The sequence below is a fragment of the Podarcis vaucheri genome, assembly GCF_965113315.1.
Source record: "Podarcis vaucheri genome assembly, chromosome: 5".
NCBI classification, from domain to species: domain Eukaryota; kingdom Metazoa; phylum Chordata; class Lepidosauria; order Squamata; family Lacertidae; genus Podarcis; species Podarcis vaucheri.
The window spans coordinates 84,103,676-84,119,099 of record NC_138763.1 but is presented as its reverse complement, the minus strand read 5'-3'; the positions used below and the strand labels follow the sequence as shown (position 1 = coordinate 84,119,099).

At 44.9% G+C, this 15,424-nt stretch overlaps 2 protein-coding genes across 11 annotated transcripts in view; one reads left to right on the top strand and one right to left on the bottom strand.

Annotated features, from left to right (window-relative positions):
• The window catches only part of PLAC9 (placenta associated 9), a 51,346-nt gene that overhangs the window by 20,325 nt on the left and 15,597 nt on the right, over nt 1-15,424 (bottom strand). The window lies entirely within an intron of this gene.
• SRR (serine racemase) overlaps nt 11,428-15,424 on the top strand; it is a 28,026-nt gene continuing 24,029 nt past the window's right edge. For 2 of the 8 annotated variants that reach the window (XM_082224793.1, XM_082224792.1), the window contains exon 1: nt 12,149-12,411. In XM_082224793.1, the coding sequence (XP_082080919.1) occupies nt 12,311-12,411 (101 nt within the window). In that variant the 5' untranslated portion in view covers nt 12,149-12,310. Of the gene's footprint in view, nt 11,636-11,813; nt 11,914-12,138; nt 12,606-15,424 lie in introns of those variants that run through there. The other 6 variants (XM_082224794.1, XM_082224791.1, XM_082224790.1 and 3 more) reach the window with 6 other exon arrangements.

Here is a 15,424-nt window from a genome sequence, read left to right as displayed (position 1 = left end):
GGAGATAAGGACTATCTTCATATAAGATAGATTCTGAATGTATGTAACCTTTTTAAAGCTGTCTGCCTTCTGGGATCATATTGTGAACAGAACGTGAGTAAACTCTTTTATACTTTTATAAAGACTGTGTCGTGTCTTGTATTTTAAGAGGGAACAAAGGGGAAATTACCAGAGTAATTCTTATAGAGGTTCTAGCGAACCTGTGCAGACGTTACCGTTGCGAACTAAAAGGGGAATGTCATAAACTCTGCTGATATTTTGGGAACTTGTTAGCACAAGTTGGATTAGGATATAATCTCACAATATATCCTCTCCTGCACCCCTGAACATTCCCACAATATATATATTTCCCTTGGCTATAGTAGATATTTTCTGGGGGTGCTAATGTGGAGTTATAGGACTGCTGTTAAAGGTACAGAAGCTGGACCTGTGAAAAGGGGTTGTCAGCCCAGCTCCTTTACAGGATGCTGAGTGAAAGGAAAGCAGGTGTGCCATAGCTGCTCACCTTATTCTTATTTACCTATACAGGCAGATATATGGTTCTCTCTGCGCCCATTTTATCCTGCAACACTATACCCCGTGCCGGGATGTATTATGACGAAGGGCAGGCTATAAATACACCTAATCATCAAACAACACTGCGAGGTGGGTCAGGCTGACAGCATCTGGCTCAAGAGTCACTCCCTGTTCCACTTCTGTCTGACGGGTGCCTGCGAGGAGAAGGGGAGATTGTGGGGAGAGGTCCCCGCTGTGGTCGTAGCTGCATGGAGGAAAAGTGCTGAGCAACCAGGCCCTAGCAGCTGGGGGAGCAGCACCTGAAGCTCTCTGGATGCTATTGGACTCTATCATAATTTCTGACTGCTGCCTGAGTTAGCCAATGGGAGTTTGGAAAGCCAGAGTTTCCTCCGGTCTAGAAGCTGGTGTTTGGCGTTGATGGTGACCACCTGCAAAAGAAGGCAGGGCTTCTTTCTCTTTAATGGTTGCGTAGGAAAGAGATTTTCAGCAAGTACAGTTTTCTTACCCTGTAATGACAAGCTAGGATTCGCACTTTACACAGGCCGGGGCACAGGAACCCTGTCCTCCTGTACAAACATCTGTTCATGCTATGGGCTGTGCATAGACAAAGAAGTGTGAGTTCAGCTTTACATAGATAGCTGGCAAAGATAGCTGACATTGATAATCAGAAATCTGGAAGATGCCCTAATACACACACAATTGGGTATGTATGTATAAGAAGAAGAAGAAGAGTTTGGATTTGATATCCCGCCTTTCACTCCCTTTAAGGAGTCTCAAAGCGGCTAACATTCTCCTTTCCCTTCCTCCCCCACAACAAACACTCTGTGTGGTGAGTGGGGCTGAGAGACTTCAAAGAAGTGTGACTGGCCCAAGGTCACTCAGCAGCTGCATGTGGAGGAGCGGAGACGCGAACCCGGTTCCCCAGATTACGAGACTACCGCTCTTAACCACTATACCACACTGGCTCTATATATACCGTATTTTTCCGTGTATAACATGCCCCTATGTATAAGACGGCCCCTATTTGGGGGGACTCCAATTTAAGAAAATGAGGGGAGATGGGCCAGAGTTGTTGAGCTTTTCTTGGAAGGGAATGCTGAAAATAACTCGCCAGACTGACAATTGCACTCATCACAGAAGCCGCAAAGTATCTGCCTACTCGCCACCAGCAGCCGGCAAGTGCACACCCAATTGCTGCTGCAGTAGCCAGTCCACAGCAGCCCTTGCCACAGCCACTAATCACCCACCCAATCGCCGCTGACAAGCTCCTGCTCACGGCTGTAGCCAATCGCCTGCCCCCTCTGCACTATCCATGTATAAGATGCAGGGACGCGGACTTATAAAAAATATTGGGGGGGGCCCGGGAAAGCTCATGAATAATAAATAAGCTCATGAATATGCAAATAAAGTGGCTCCGGCCCTAAATAGGGCAAGCCACGCGCCCCCAGCCAGCCGATTGGCTGGCTGGGAGGTGTGGCCAGTCGGGATTCCCCTGTTCTCGCGGGGGCTGAAACCGCCAGGAGGAAGGAAATTCCCCCCGGCAGTGCCTTGGCAGTGGCGGTGGTGCTGCGAAGCAGCGAGGCAGGAGCCCCCGCCCCCGGGGATTCCCTAATCTCGCGGGGGACGGCCGGGGCTCTCCGACTAGGGCGCGCGGCTGGCTGGCTGGCTGGCGAGGGAGCAGGTGGGGAGGAGGCGGGGGACGGCGGCGGCGCTCTGCTGGAAGGGCGCCCCAGATTATTGGGGGGGCTGAGCCCCCCCCCCAAATTTTTTTGACTCAGGCCCCATGGAGTCGGCGCCTATGATAAGATGACCCCCGATTTTGAACATTATTTTAGAGTAAAAAATAAATAAATAGAGAAAAGTACAGTACACACAAACAAACACACGATTGGGTACTAGTAGAAAAATACTGCCTTTTCATATCAGCTTATTCATCACCATCTTTATAATGTTTGCATAATAATCCTAAAGCCATGATTGGTCAAGCTCACCTTATCGCTCTATCTCAGCCAAATGACTAACGTCTGACAACATTGTGTGCTAGACATTCATTGATTACTGTGGAAGACCCCTTGGGGGTCAAAATGTGCTTGGTCTTTTTGTTGTTTAATCGTTTAGCCGTGTGCGACTCTTCGTGACTCCATGGACCAGAGCACGCCAGGCCCTCCTGTCTTCCACTGCCTCCCACAGTTTGGTCAAGCTCATGCTGGTAGCTTCGAGAACACTGTCCAACCATCTCGTCCTCTGTCGTCCCCTTCTCCTTGTGCCCTCCATCTTTACCAGCATCAGGGTCTTTTCCAGGGAGTCTTCTCTTCTCAGGAGGTGGCCAAAGTATTGGAGCCTCAGCTTCACAATCTGTCCTTCCAGTGAGCACTCAGGGCTGATTTCCTTAAGAATGGATAGGTTTAATCTTCTTGCAGTCCATGGGACTCTCAAGAGTCTCCTCCAGCACCATAATTCAAAAGCATCAATTCTTTGGCAAACAGCCTTCTTTATGGTCCAGCTCTCACTTCCATACATCACTACTGGGAAAACCATAGCTTTAACTATATGGACCTTTGTTGGCAAGGTGATGTCTCTGCTTTTTAAGATGCTGTCTAGATTTGTCATTGCTTTCCTCCCAAGAAGCAGGCGTCTTTTAATTTCGTGACTTCTGTCACCATCTGCAGTGATCATGGAACCCAAGAAAGTAAAATTTCTCACTGCCTCCATTTCTTCCCCTTCTATTTGCCAGGAGGTGATGGGCCCAGTGGCCATGATCTTAGTTTTTTGATGTTGAGCTTCAGACCATATTTTGTGCTCTTCTCTTTCACCCTCATTAAAAGTTTCTTTAATTCGTCCTCACTTTCTGCCATCAAGGTTGTGTCATCTGCATATCTGAGGTTGTTGATATTTCTTCTGGCAATCTTAATTCTGGCTTGGGATTCATCCAGCCCAGCCTTTCGCATGATGAATTCTGCATATAAGTTAAATAAGCAGGGAGACAATATACAGCCTTGTCGTACTCCTTTCCCTATTTTGAACCAATCAGTTGTTCCATATCCAGTTCTAACTGTAGCTTCTTGTCCCACATAGAGATTTCTCAAGAGACAGATGAGGTGATCAGGCACTCCCATTTCTTTAAGAACTTGCCATAGTTTGCTATGGTCGACACAGTCAAAGGCTTTTGCATAGTCAATAAAGCAGAAGTAGATGTCTTTCTGGAACTCTCTAGCTTTCTCCATAATCCAGCGCATGTTTGCAATTTGGTCTCTGGTTCCTCTGCCCCTTCAAAATCCAGGTTGCACTTCTGGGAGTTCTCGGTCCACATACTGCTTAAGCCTGCCTTGTAGAATTTTAAGCATAACCTTGCTAGCGTGTGAAATGAGTGCAATTGTGTGGTAGTTGGAGTATTCTTTGGCACTGCTCTTCTTTCAAAACGAAGCAGGGCATAGGCTAATAGAGTTCTGCCAAGAGAACAAGCTGGTCATCACAAACACTCTTTTCCAACAACACAAGAGACGACTCTACACATGGACATCACCAGATGGGCAGCATCAAAATCAGATTTATTATATTCTCTGCAGCCAAAGTTGGAGAAGCTCTATACAGTCAGCAAAAACAAGACCTGGAGCTGACTGTGGCTCAGATCATCAGCTTCTTATAGCAAAATTCCAGCTTAAACTGAAGAAAGTAGGAAAAACTACTGGGCCGGTAAGATACAATCTAAATCAAATCCTTTACGAATACACAGTAGAAGTGAGGAACAGGTTTAAGGATTTAGATTTGGTGGACAGAGTGCCTGAAGAACTATGGATGGAGGCTCGTAACATTATACAAGAGGCAGCAACAAAAACCATCCCAATGAAAAGGAAATGCAAGAAAGCAAAGTGGCTGTCCAACGAGGCCTTACAAATAGCGGAGGAGAGAAGGCAAGCAAAATGTGAGGGAGATAGTGAAAGATACAGGAAATTGAATGCTTGGTCTTTAGCATGAATCTAATCACTGCACGGCACATCAGCTCAGCACTGACACATCATTCTCTATTGTGGAGAACATAATTTCTTGGTTTTAGGAATTTCATTCATATTCTGAGTTGGGGCGGGGTGTCTGCCTGGATGATATCTGTGAATCCCTTCCAGGCCTGTGATCCTTTATCCAGTAAATCCAATCAAAAAGTCCCTTTGTCAAGATAACGGCTTTGGCTGCTAGGTATGTACCACAATTTAGCATAAACAAAGAAGTTCCCCTGTGCCATAGAACAAATGGGTAGACCTTTTCCCCTCAGGCCTTCACCCCACCCCCTCACCTAGCCGATATGTAGGAAAAGTATCTGTGTATGTGTGAAAGAGAGATACCCTCCAACATTTCTCCAGTGGAAATAGGGATGTCCTATTCAATAATAACAATAATAATAATTTTATGTGCTACCCATCTGACTGGGTTTCCCCTGCCACTCTGAGCAGCTTCCAACATATATAAAAGCATAGTAAAAGTATACAAAGCTGCCTTCAGATATCGTCTAAAGTATAGTTACTTATCTCCCTGGGTTGAGAGTCACATAACTGCACACCCTCCAACATTTCTCCAATAAAAATAGGGACATCCTAAGGAAAGGTGGGACATTCCAGGATCAAATCAGAACCCAGGATGGACTCTGTAAATCTGGGACTGTCCCTGGAAAATATGGAGACTTGGGGGGGTCTGGTGTTTTGTGTGTGGGAGGGAGGGAGGGGGGAGGGAAGCTGGCTAGAATCTGTAGAGAGACATGCCTTGTTTTGCTCCGTGCTGGACCTTTGGCTCCCCTGAAAACCTAAAAGGGAAGCAAGGTCTTAGGGGGTGTTGTATATATGTGTAAATAAAACCCTATATCCTAAAGACACAATAGTCTCTGCTGACTTGCATTCCAAGGAAACCAGACTTCTGGGACCCCTGGAGTCTGTCACTGCTCAGAGACTGAGGTGGCATTTAACAATATGCCTAATGTACATTCAGAGTTCAACTCCCAACAGCCCCAGACAGCTTGGCTGATGGTTGCGGGTGACAGGAGTTTGGAGGGCCACGAGTTTTCCTAACCCTGAACGAGCCCAATGGCATAGACACTGCAAAACAACTCGCTGTATAGTCACATGTCCAAGAACAACTGGCCTGCATAACGATGCATATAACTACCTAATGAGAACCATGTGTCATGAAGGGAAGGGGCACTGGGAGGCCTCCCCGAAGAGCCAAGTCTGTTCAAGCACAATACGGCTTGTACTACGCTGAGACATCCTGCCAGCAGCGAGTGAGTCAGCCTTCTGAAAAAATGTCTTTGGGGCTTTTCAGTGCCAATATCTGGTGCTAAGTATTGTTTGCCGAAGCTGAGAAAAGCTACACTGGTTCCAGGCCTGCTCTTCAGGACCGCTTGAAGAAAGGTGGGGCTTTGTAGTGACAAAGTATGGTCTGTTTTCTGTTTTTAAAAGAGAAGTTGGTTAAATTTCCCAAACTGAGCCCAAAGTTGAAGGCTGTGTAACACACATGCTTCCTTTCTGTTGTGTGACCATATGCCATCAGCTGCCTGTGTCCACTTCAGTAGGACAAATACTGAAGTAGTTTAGAGGTGGATCTCCTAGATCAGGCTTTCCCAAACTTGGGTCTCCAGCTGTCTTTGGACTACAACTCCCATCATCCCCAGCTAGCAGGACCAGTAGCCGGGGATGATGGGAACTGCACTCCAAAACCTGCTGGAGACCCAAGTTTGGGAAACCCTGTCCTAGATGACGGGCAGTGCCCAACATTTGCTTCCTGAGACGGCACCTGAATCACATTGGTGATGCAACCCTTGAAAAATGGTTTCTTTGGAAGGTCCAGTCACAGCAGAGAAGGGTGGGCATGCATTTGCAACAAATCCGATGTGCATAACACGGATGGGGTGTGTTTTATAGGTTCCAAGATCAGGAAGTGCCCATGGTCAATATGTGCTTGCATTTTTGTGGTACTTTTCACTGACATTTGGGCAATAGTTAGACATAGAAACGGAGGTGCAGTGAGAATACCTGGGTTGGTCCCAAGTCAGCTAGCAGCAGACTTCGCATCAAATACACGTCAACTCTTCCTCTATTTCAAAGAAGCCAGTTGCGGCTAATGTTGTGAGTGCAGCTGCCCTCCTAACCCTGCCATCATTGCTGCTTACCTGGACTTGGCAGGGTCAGAGCAGTGGCAAAGTTGGAGCTGTGCAAGTAAATGGGTGGGACCACTGCCACTAATTTGGAGTTCTCACAAAGCCCTGATCTTGACGCTGCCCCACCCTCGACCCATCCAGGTAAGCAGCAGCAGCAACACTGGTGTCAGGAGGGCAGCTCCACCCCACTGCAGTCACCACTGCTACATTTCAAGCTTATTGGAACTTACTTGGGAGTAAATCAGGTACTGTATTGGGCCGAACATAAGCCACACCCGCAAATAAGCTGCACCTTTAAAATTCAAGACTTATTTCTGGTGCAAGCTGCCTCCTGGCACTGCCGCCCCGAATGGGGGATGGCTGGCTCTCGGTGCCCTGCTTCCCAAGCCAGCGCCCGGTTTTTAGCATGCTGGGCGCCTGCCTCCTGGCACTACGGCCTCCCAGCGCTCCTGGCACAAGGTACCCAAGCCGGCTTCCAGGGAGGCTTTGGCGCTGCGGGCGGGCTGTGCACCATTGCCCTGCACCCCGATGGCACTCCTGGGCAGCTGTTTCAGCAGCGAGGTCATAAGAATAAGCCGCACTTAACTTTTCACAATCGGAATTTGGGGGGAAAGTGCGCCATATATATGGGCCAATACAGTGTAAGATTGAGTTGGAGACACTGGCCAGCTGCTCTGAGCAGCTCTCGGGGCAGAGCTTGCCCCCAAAGTTACCGAACTGTACAACTAAAGAAAATAACATGGGGGAGAGACGACAGCTTTGCCTCCTTGCTTTCTGGGAAATGACTTATAAGTAAACCCCAAAACAAAACAGCCAAACAGTTAGTTGATTCCCTGGCTGACAGGCTGCTGAAAGTCTTCATCCAGATTTAATTTCCCTTTTCTCTTGGTTCAGTCCATCCAGAGTACGAGTTCTGGAGTGGCACTAAGCTGATCGTGAAGATTGCTTTTAAACGCAGAGTGAACTGTGATTCAAAGCTAAGTCGGTCTAATTGGACACAGCTGGAAGAAGGGGAAAGGGATTTAGATCAATAGGAGTCTAGAACAGCCTAAGAGACTTTGAATGTTTAAGCTTGCAGCTACTTACACTGATTGGAAAGGAAAGAAGTTTAGGTATTCCATTTTGACAGCCCTGATGGATTGTGTAAGGCAGAGGTTTTCAACGTTTTTGAGTCCACAGCTCTCTTGACCAACTACATTATTTCTGTGACACCCCTGTGGGGCTCAGAAACCGTTATGTCACGTCTCTTGCCTGCAGAGCTGGCAGCCTCTCACTCTTTTTCCAACACCCTCCCTTGGGGTGTTCCCTCAGCCTCCTCTCCAATTCCACCCCTGGTCTCTGAGCTGCCTCCCCTACGTCAGAGAGGTTCCCTCTTCAGTTGTTGGGGAAATATACTCTTTTTATTTCGTATCTATGAGCTTTAAGCCCACAGTTCAGTGACACCCTTGGCTCCAGGTTAAACCAAGAGAGTTTGCTGCTTGGGTTGGTCAGGAAAAGGGACCATCTCAGAGGTATTTTCCCTCTGAAAAGATAGGTACCCTAAGATGCTTGTAACAATGAGCTACATTCCTAGGTTTTGGTCTTTTTTCTGCCCTGCTACTAGTCCGTCATGGTTTTAGCTACCTGGAACAACACAGGATTTTTAAAAAATGTATTTTTAAGTGCCCTGTACCAATAAAAAAACCTTTCCCTATCATGTTTTGTGCTTGAACCATGTGTCAGCACTGGCAAGGGAAATAGGTTCCAGTTACAGATAGGTAGCCGTGTTGGTCTGCCATAGTCAAAAATAAAAAAATTCCTTCCAGTAGCACTTTAAAGACCAACTAAGTTAGTTCTTGGTATGAGAAAGCTCATACCAAGAACTAACTTAGCTGGTCTTTAAGGTGCTACTGGAAGGAATTTTTTTATTTTTGACTAGGGGAAATAGGGACATTCCAGGATCAGACCAGAAGCTTTCGTCATTCCAGGACTGTCCCTGGAAAATCGAGACACTTGGAGGGTGTGCAAGTGGTAGTATTTAGTCCCATGCTGTGAATAGCTTCAGAGGCTGATTTGTACTTGTGTAGATCAAGTTAAAGAGCTGGACCGCACCCCCCCCCCGAATGGCTGGCAGCCGTATCTGGACCTCCTACACTGCTTTCTGTTCCTGCCTAAAGTTGATCATTGTCTCCAGAGACCACCACTTCTGGATTTGAATGTTGTCCCAGATTACGGGCACCATGCCTTTCCCCTTTGGGGAGTCATCTCAGCCTGGCCTGCTCATTCAGACATGAATCCTGGCCTACATTGACCCTGCATTTGGCTTCACCTTTCGGTGCCTGTTCAATCTCTCTGTCCCCTGATCTTGTTGACCCTGATCCTCTCAAGGCCACTTACACACTTACTCTTAGCAGCCCGCAGAGATTCACAGATCAGAAAGCAAGCTGGGCCAGTTATCTCTCCCAATTGGTTCTGTAACCATTTAGGTGGAGGCGGACATTCTGAGAACTCTTCTACATGCCTTTATCTCATTGGAAAATCACGGTGTTTGATAAAGTGGAAGCATCTTTTGCTGTGCTGAAGGCTTTGGTAATAACTGGCCACAGGGGTCATTCATTGTCAAAGGAACAGACAGCAGAATCACACGGGAAAGCTTAGCAGGATCAGGCTTTAAATAGCCAGCGTCCTCCCAGTGTGTCTGCAAACACACCCCTTCCTTGTGAAATGTAGAAGCAAAGAGAAGAACCAGCCATACTATGAGGAGATGGTCCATATGGCACCTGAACTGACTAATATATGTGCAAGCAATTTACTGAAATGTGCGGTGAAACATCCAAGAAGGGGAAAGCTAATGTGGGTTATAGCAGTTAGAATACCAAGGTAGGACAAGGGAGAGTTGGGTTCAAATCCCTGCCCAGTCACGAAGCTCACTGATATTATAGTCTTTTACATCGGGGTTGGGGAACTTCAAGCCCTGAGGCCAAATGAGGTCCTCCAGCTCTCCATGCCACACCCATTTCCCAGCCACACTTTTAATCTGGTTGGAATGTTTCCTTGAATTTTGATAGTTTGAGAATGTTTTTCTTAGCTACCTGGGGCACACAGGCGGGAAACATCAGAGAGAATAGGAATGTGTTCTAACTTGAGGGTTACTCCCAGTAAGTTGATCTGGTTCTCAAAAACTTTTGCAATTGAATAAGAAGATATTAAACCCAAGAGAGCTTATGGCTCATATCAGCGTCCAACCATTTATCTATCCCTAGGCTGCTGTGATCTCTTAATGGGACAAAGTACAAATGTGTGAGTCTGCTGTGTAATGTTATTAGTTGTGCAGAATGGGCTTCCTTCTCTTAATGAAGGTCCTGATTAGAGCTGGGCAATATATCAACATTGTGATATACCACCAGCTAAACATCACAATATACCGTTATATCACAGTGTCTGAAATAAGGATGGAGATATGGCTGACTTCACGTTTTTCCCACATCATGGTTTCAGAATAGCATACACAGACACAGAGAAACACACACACACACACACACACACACACGATTCACGATATATTGCCAGGTCAAAAATAATGAAACCAATATTATGGTGTGGACTTCAAGCTGGCTTTGGACAATATATCAATATATTGCCCAGCCCTAGTCCTCATTAATGATATCTGAGACCCGTGACTACTCCAAGCCACTGAAGCTTGTATCCAACCCCAACTGGTTGTAAGCTTGGAAATATAGTTTGAATGAATGCAGGCAGAACTTAGAATACAAATTGAATTGAGAGCTTGCAGAAGCTGTTGCCAAGAGATTTCTAGGTGGCAGAAGTAGCTTGCCAAGATCTTGGGGTGCTTCATGGCTTTTGGTACTGTACAGGATTACTACTGCTTGCTTGCTTGCTTGCTTGCTAGCTTCTTTCCCATCTGTTGTGCACCTGTATGTTTTGTAAACAAACAGCTTATTCCAAAAAGCACCATAAGACTCCAGTACCTTTACCATACAAAGGAGGCCAATGCTATAAAGTTGAAACTGTCTGTCAGTAAAGGGAGTGCGAATGGACAATATGTACTGGGCAATATGTAGAAGTAATTGCCTGGCAGAAGTTCATTTGGGATGGATGGAGGTGGAGGTGGAGGCCAGACTGAAGTTCGTTTTTTGGGCATCAATAGAAAGTGCACCAGGATAATCTGACACCAACCAATAATAGTATTAGTAACAAAGGAAGGATGCTGAATTTCCTAAGGCAGCATATAAAGGAAAAGGGCAGTGAGAAAGTCCAGATTAATTCTTTAGCAAAGACTGTCCTGGTTGCGGAGAGGATTTGAGCTGGATTACAGTACAGAGAGAGCAGGGTCGGCATTAGGGAAATATTCTGAAAGTCTATTGTTTGTTTTCCAACTGTCCCACGAGATTAAAAAGAAAAATCGTTTGTTACTAGACATACTGAAAGCAAGACTTATATTGTTTATATATAATGGTGGTGTAACACTCTCCTGAAAGAATTATGAAAGGCAAATCTGGTCAGTTAAAGGCATGAAGAACAGGATAAGAGGATTTCCCAGCAGCAATAGAGTATGGCAGGTGGGAATGAAAGGAAGGCCAGTACAATAATAGCTCCTTTACCCCTTTATCTACCATTAAGAAGATGAACAGCTCCGACTATGGCTAGTTAATTTTAAACCAAGGATGGCAACTCAGCACCTTCCAGATTCAGCTCAGTCAGTATCACCATATTAGTGAAACACTGTTTGTCAAAAATAATGACCTAAAACTGTCTTGGGGGTCTTTGCATTTTTCTCTAGAAAAAGGGAAACTTGAAGGAAACTTGGGTCAAGACAGACAACGTGTAGAAGCACCTACCATCTCCCCAGATGTTGAAAGGGGCTGAGCAATTTTGTCTCCTCCTCAATCTCTGTGTCCTCTTCTCATTTTTTCCCCCTTTGCGGAGCAATGAGAGACAGAGCTAATCAACAAGAGCTGCAGCACAGATATGGCCTAAGTATGATTTTATGGTTTGCTGCATGAATATGACAGTGTTAGCTCTGTGTGTCCTTACATTCTCTGAGATCTATAAGCCGATTTGTGTGCAGTCTGTTACCAAATTATAACCGTGTTCCAAGGACGGTTAAACTTTGTGACTTTTTGTGAATTTAAGAATGATTTCTCTTATTTTGCAGATAACCATGGCTGAGCTGTTTTTTCCAACTCTCAGTTCTTCATGGTAGGGTGGGAAGCTGTTGTGCCAACATTCCTTAAATTTGCTCTGCAAAAGCACTGGTAAGCATACATTGGAAGTGCAATGTTTGGACCCTTCTGCTCATTTCATTTCCTAGAAAGAGACACTTTGCAGCTTTGCAACAAACCATAATATCGTTCTTCAGCTCAGCAGTGAACATCTAAAGCTTTAAACATTCAGCTAACTGAATGCCAGCGAAGTATAATCCAGGGCCTGACTCAAATTGACAGGGACAGGTTGGCCTGTGAAATAATCTCTTTAAATAGTAGCAGCCAATCCTCAAAGTCGTTTCTTTGTCCCATCTTGAGTGGGAGGACGTCTTTCAGCAGCCTGTTCGCCAGGCAGACTGCTTTGCTGCCCTTCCTGACAGTATTTGGAAAGGCAAGTTTCGCTCATTGGCTGGGACTCCTACCTTTCAATAACAACCAAGGCATTGCTATGAATTTTGCTGCACAATTTCTCTACTCCAGGGTTTTTAAGAACCGAACTCCCAGGGAATGCTTCAGAGGAGAAGAAGAATATGACCCTTTCTGGCAAAGGTTGGAGAATGTTGCCATGTGACGTAGACCTAGAGTGTTGATTTCTTCCCCTTAGGAATTATGGAAAGTCCTAGGTTTGTGTCTGGGGCCAAGCCACTGGCCGTCGCCTCCTCTGGATCCTTCCTGCCTCCTTATGGTGCAGTAGTTGGAGTATTGCTTCACTTCTTTGTTTATTTCATTGCCATGCTTTATAGGTAATGATGATGATAATATGTTCTTCTACTTTATCTGCTCCTAATTCCCAAGTAACTGCAGTCTGTGTGTTTATTTTCAAACAGTGGCCAAAAACCATTAACTCTTGAATAAATTGCTAGAATTCAAGGCGCCATCAAGAATTTGATGTGTTTTATTGTGCCTACAAATTAATTCTTGTGGATTTGCTTTAAATCTCTGGATCTTTTGACCTCTTGTTGTAAAGGTTCTGTTGAAAATGCGCGGCAACAGCCCAACAGAAATATCAGTAAATGGTACTTATCTCATGGGTTGTACTCAGTTTTAGATGCATTCCTTTAGCTGTTGTCATGATCACATTAGAAGTATATTTTGACGGGAATTTATGGATCTGCTTAAAGCTAATTGTATTACAGCAGTGTCCAGAGTCTTCAGTTGAGCTTAAGAAGCCTTGTGGAATGTTCAAGACATTTATTTGTCTCCCAGACTTCAGGTCCAAAGACCTGAGCCAACAAAAAGTAAGGATAATGCATAAACATTTGAAAGATCAAATCCCAACTTTCCTTGCAATGTGCATGGAGCTAGAAGTAGTGCAATTGAAGATGCTCTCATGTAAGCCATTCAAATTGCCATTATGTAATGGATGCTTCCACACTAGAACCATTTAGCACTGCTGAGGCATTAGCTGGAAGAATTAAAACTAGATGTACACAGCATTTAATACAGTGTCAAATTATCTAGCAACGCCCATACCCATTGCCAAAATCCTTCCTTCCGTAATGTCTATTCACAAGTAAATTGCATCGAGCCAAGGTCCCCCTGGTAACTTCAACTGACGTTCATAGTTTTTAGGATCAGCTGGTTGTATTACTGCCTATTATCATTTAGTAGTATTATATTGATATAGTATATCACTCAGAGCACCTCACATTCATTCAGACTGTACAGTGTGATAATTACATGAGTAAAATGATAGACATTATTTTAAGATCAATAAAATCTAAAAGAGCAAAATTAGTCGGAAAACAGCAGGGATGACAAAAGTCAGTTGAAATAAAATATAGCGTCATTTCTGTATTTAAAATAAGAACATAAGAAGAGCCAGCTGGATCAGGCCAATGGCCCATTTAGTCCAGGATCCTGCTCTCACAGGGGCCAACCAGATCCCTGTGGGAAGCTCAGGACCCGAGGACAACAGCACTACAGCGCTCCCCCCTCCTGCTGCTTCCAGCAACTGGTATTCAAAAGCATATTGCCTCAAACAGTGAACGTGGATCGTGGTCACCGTGGCTAGTGGCCACTGGCAACTTTATTCTCTATGAATTTGTCTAATCTTTTTTTAAAGCCATCCAAATTGGTGGCCACCACTGTCTCCTGTGGGAGGAAATTTCAGTTTTAAGTTTGCACTGTGGGAAGAAGTCTTTTTTTGTTGTTGTCTGTCCTGAATCTTCCAATGTATACCTTCACTGGATGACCCTGAGTTCTAGTGCTATGAAAAGGAAAAGCTTTTCTCTTTCCAGATTCTCTACACAATGTATAATTTTATACATTTCTATCATGTTTCCTCTTTCTCACCTAATATTGAAGAAGAATTAGTAATTAAACATCCCCACTGACACACAGGAACTAACATCGGACAATTCTCAGGAACAGAAACGGGCACGGGGGAGAGGTTATTCAATGGGAAATTGATCACTAATCCCTCAGTTTGGATAGGAAGCACTAAAATAGTCTAGATTCCAATGGGGAGCTGTGTTATTTAAAGGCACAGGAGCCAATAGTACTAGTGATGAATAACGAATTGCCTGTGAATTGTTCTTTCACGTACACACACAAAGGCACACAAAAAATGGGGGAAAGCCTCAATATCAGGTCTGCTCCAAGAGGATTACTGGCCACCCCATCCCTTCTTGTGTGTAAGTGCAAAATATCACTTTTTCCTATAAAAAGGGTAAATAAAAATGGTAGGAAACAAGTAATTAAAGTCCAAAATAGAACCTGACTGAGCCTATATAAAACTAGAATCTTCCTTGCTTTATATCTTGTTGATCGGAGCTCAGAGATTACTAGCATTGTCATTGGCATCGGTCTTGTCTCGAGAGACAATGGAGTGCGCCTCCAGAGGTGAAGTAAAACCGCTGGAGAATCACAGCGCCTGCTGTGGCTGCAGAGAGTGGTAATTTGTAACTGCTGCCTCCTGCATTGTTTTTGCTGTATTAGCAGTACCAGAGTGACCTTTCCAGGACACAAGCCTGGGCAGTGTGCACTGCGGTCATGGGCTGCCCAGTCTGCAAGACCCTCTCTCAGCCTTGCTGATGTAGTCCAAAGGAAAGCAGAGCAAGACATTTAGCACCAGCTTGGCTGCAGGAGTAGGTGGAAAGAAGTGTACAACGCACCATCCAACCATTTTAGGGACTTTACTCTGGATTTGTGTAGGGTTTGCTCCTTAGCCTTTTATTCTCCCAAAGATATCCTGCAAGGCAGTGGGTAGATTACTAATGAACAGCCTGTTAATTGCCCCTCAAATAACCTCTTGTAAGTGCAGTACTTTTGAGTACACATTATAAGAGGATCTTGCTGGATATGATAGTGCTATATGAAATGCTTATATGAAATCTTCATTTTAATTTAACATTCAGCTAATTATTAAAAAGCAGTGTCCCTCAGCAGTACTAAATGGGGCTCTGATGTGGAAGCAAATGTGGTATCTGACAGGCTGTTATAGGACTTTAGCATCTTTCCCGTTCTGCCAGGAGCAGGAGGGCTGGCTGCTAATGTATTGATTTCTTTCACTCCTTTATTGCCTTTTGTACCCATGTGGATTTTCTGTGTTTTCTTCCTC